We start from the raw sequence: 3,303 nt of genomic DNA, 5'->3' as shown, positions 1-3,303 counted from the left end.
GCATTGTCATACCCCGTGATAGCCGCACCCTGCGTCAATTCAAGAGCCATAATCAGCCATCCAGCTCACCACCCGAACTCGACCACGTTCCATGAACCACGGTCCGTACTCCGCGTACAAATAACAAATGACGTACCCCCATAAACCATTCACTACAACCCCACGCACAACACAAATAAGCGCCCGCACACCCAGAAGCCACAGAGCGAAAACTCACTGGGCAATCGTACCGACTGGCTGCAGACCTTGCAACCTCGCCAAATGGACCTGTAATACATCAATCAGATACCCCTCCCTTCATCCAGTCAAAAGTCAAAACAACAGGTAACTCCCAGGGAGGATAAATCAACCCCGAGTCGCTTCCATGCCACACAGAGAGAAGGAATGGAACGAAGGATTGACAGGACTCACATTACTCGTCCCAAGAAGGCGTCCAATACTCGTCCCCCTCTCCGTCCCAGCCGCACTGGTTCCATTCGTCTTCTCGGGGCCCACTTCCCTGCTCGCCTTCACAAGGCCCCGCAGTACGATCTCCTGGGTCCTAAACGACCTCCTGCGTCTCGTTCCAAATTCGTTGAAGGAACACCCTGCTTCGAGGAGTCTCCTTCCCTTCTGATAGGCCAATTCTGTATATAGTAGCAGCCAATAAATTAGCCAATGGATAAACATCCAGAACCGATGATACGCACCTTCCTGACCATCCATCTCCCAATCCCTATCCACACTCTGAAAGTACGTCTCGCTCAGACAAGCCATCAGAGGGACTTCCCATAGGATGGTCTCCACCCACGGACCCGTCGCCTCAATCTTGACCTGCCCCCACCCTTCATCGCCCTCCTCAGGCACAAACACGATATCAACCTGCTCAGGCTTAAACCTAAACGCCTCAAGGTAATCCAAATACTCCTTGGTGAGATATGGGCAAGTCTTGTCCAACCAGGCCCGCTCGTCGGGTGTGAGCGCCAGTAGCGAGAACCCTAGGGCGGTATTATTATCAGCGCCAACGAAGGACAAGGAAAGGATACCCACTCGCTACAGCACTCCTAAACCTCTCAATACACTGTCTAGAGAACCTGGTTGCCTTGTTTCTATTCGTAAAGCGATAAGTTGCTTCCACAGCGGGAAACTTGATCAATATCGCTTGCTGCATCGTCAACTAATCCCGTTATCAGAAGATATACGAAGCAACGAAGGATATTAATACCTTGTAGAGATCTGTATCGAGGATGGACGGGGGCACAGCGGGGGATTTGAGTGTAGAGGCCATATTGGATGGTAGTGGTAAGAGAGTAAGCTACGTAATTAGCTATCTACGCACCTCAACCCTTCTAAAACAAGCCAACCACTTATCACCTTTATTACTCTCCACCTTTCTCCCTTCCTCCGTACTATGATACACAGCATCCAAAATACCACCCTTGCCCTCTTTCCTCAACGTCTCCTCATCAACCGGCTCAAACAGCGGAAATTCTTCCAAATGCTTCTTCATCCACTCATGCAAGTCCCTCACATCCGTAATGGTATACACAATCCCACCAGGCTTCAACACATACGCATACTCGGCCAACAGCGTCGGGGAAATAATCCTCGCCTTGTGCTTCCTCGACTTGAAATGCGGGTCCGGGAACAAGAAAAACAACGCCTCAAGCGAATGCTTGCCAAAGTAATTGGGTAAAAACTTCATAGCGTTCGCGCGGACGATGGAGACATTTTGGTAGTGGTGGGGCGGAGTGTCGGTCGTCGATTCGGCTACAGCTGCGACTCGAAGTGCGTTGATGCGGTCTTGGACATACTGCGACACTTGAACTCGGATCTCCAGGCCTGGTGGGAACGGAATAATGAGCTCGCTTGCAAAGATATTGGGGAGATGGACCCACCGAGCATCAAAGTGTCGGGAAACTGGGGAGCGAGAGCGATCAACAAGCCACCAAAACCACATCCGACATCAGCAAAGTCGGGTGTCTTTCCTGTGCCAGCATAAGCAGGGTAGTGCTGGCCCCAGTCGATTTGATCAGGCGCTGAGGGATAGTCGAGCGAGTGGTCTGAAAACGGATTGGCATGGGCCCGTTGTCGATAGTATTTTTTCTACAAAGAATAAGGATACATTCGATGTATGTTGTGTTCTCTCCCCACCTGTGGTAGCAAGACACTGGCAGCTGGTGTTGCCGGTGCAGTCGAGGAAGGGACTTCCTGAGCGCCTCGTTTTCGCTTTGCCATAATTATTTGATGTGAAAAGATATTTGCCGATGTGCGGTGGGTTTCAAGTTTGGTTGGGGAAGAGTTCACGTGATCGTGATCGCGTCACAGGAAAATACCGGAATGGCAGTATTTTATAAAGACGTAGCATTGGATATCCGGGGTTCTTCAGTCTCCTCTTCCTTCAAAAAAATGTCCGTCGCTGCACGATCCATCCTCAAGGCTGTATGTTATTATTTCCCTCTTATGTTTCTCCTATTAACATAGAACCTAGTCTCGTCCTTCGGTGTTCCGAGTTGGAACTCAAGTTCGCCTCTCGTCCACCGCCTCAAAAACCTTGTCGCTCAAGGAGCGTTTGGCTGAACTCATCCCCGCCGAAATCGAGAATGTCAGTCTTCCCAAACACGACTCTGTTCAACATTTGTCTGAGACAGCAGTAAACAGGTCAAGGCTACCCGTGCAGCCCACGGGAAAAAGTCCTTCGGCCCCGTCCTCGTTGACCAGCTCTATGGGTCCGTAAATCCCTCACAAACTGGCACCGAATCCACCCGACTAATTCTTTGTGCAGAGGCATGAGAGGTCTCCCCGCTCTCATCTGGGACGGCTCCGTCTTGGATGCTGGTACGCCACGATTCACTTGTTCGTCACCAGCTCCACCGCTCACGTACAGCTCACAGAGGAGGGTATCCGTTTCCGAGGCAAGACCATTCCCGAATGCCAGGAACTCCTCCCCAAGGCTCCCGGTGGTTCAGAGCCTCTGCCCGAAGGCCTCTTCTGGCTCCTCGTCACCGGTGAAATCCCCACCCAGGCTCAAGTTGACGCCCTCTCCAAGGAATGGGCTGCCCGCGCCGCCATCCCCGAGTTCGTTGAGGAGATCCTCGACCGATGCCCTCCCACCCTCCACCCCATGAGCCAGTTCTCCCTCGCTGTCACCGCCCTCAACCACAACTCTGCCTTCGCCAAGGCTTACCAGGAGGGCATTAGCAAGAAGGACTACTGGGGTCCCACCTTTGAGGATGCCATGGACTTGTACGTCTCCGCAAACCCCCGTTAAATCTCTATCACATTCTAACTCTTCTCCAGGATCGCCAAGCTTCCCAACATCGC

At 52.0% G+C, this 3,303-nt stretch overlaps 3 protein-coding genes across 3 annotated transcripts; 1 reads left to right on the top strand and 2 right to left on the bottom strand.

The window, feature by feature from the left end:
- Positions 1-6: 6 nt before the first annotated feature.
- On the bottom strand, positions 7-1,267 carry CC1G_13504 (nicotinate phosphoribosyltransferase; the record flags this gene model as incomplete). Its single annotated transcript, XM_001841604.2, has 7 exons — positions 7-29; positions 133-152; positions 218-267; positions 412-626; positions 690-977; positions 1,030-1,156; positions 1,205-1,267. The coding sequence occupies 7 exons, from the start codon at positions 1,265-1,267 to the stop codon at positions 7-9; spliced, it is 786 nt and encodes a 261-aa protein (XP_001841656.2).
- Positions 1,268-1,302: 35 nt separating this feature from the next.
- On the bottom strand, positions 1,303-2,217 carry CC1G_13503 (hypothetical protein; the record flags this gene model as incomplete). The annotated part of the gene is made up of 4 exons (XM_001841603.1): positions 1,303-1,328; positions 1,390-1,821; positions 1,878-2,085; positions 2,134-2,217. 4 exons carry the CDS (start codon positions 2,215-2,217, stop codon positions 1,303-1,305), a joined length of 750 nt encoding a protein of 249 aa, XP_001841655.1.
- A 154-nt stretch (positions 2,218-2,371) lies between these two features.
- Positions 2,372-3,250, top strand: CC1G_13502 (citrate synthase; the record flags this gene model as incomplete). Its single annotated transcript, XM_001841602.2, has 5 exons — positions 2,372-2,421; positions 2,471-2,584; positions 2,641-2,708; positions 2,765-2,817; positions 2,874-3,250. The coding sequence occupies exons 1-5, from the start codon at positions 2,389-2,391 to the stop codon at positions 3,248-3,250; spliced, it is 645 nt and encodes a 214-aa protein (XP_001841654.1). The 5' UTR covers positions 2,372-2,388.
- Positions 3,251-3,303: the final 53 nt, after the last annotated feature.

This window comes from Coprinopsis cinerea (genome assembly GCF_000182895.1).
Source record: "Coprinopsis cinerea okayama7#130 chromosome Unknown cont3.63, whole genome shotgun sequence".
Classification (NCBI taxonomy): domain Eukaryota; kingdom Fungi; phylum Basidiomycota; class Agaricomycetes; order Agaricales; family Psathyrellaceae; genus Coprinopsis; species Coprinopsis cinerea.
Note: the sequence above shows the minus strand (reverse complement) of the source record. Positions and strands in the feature narration are given on the sequence as shown.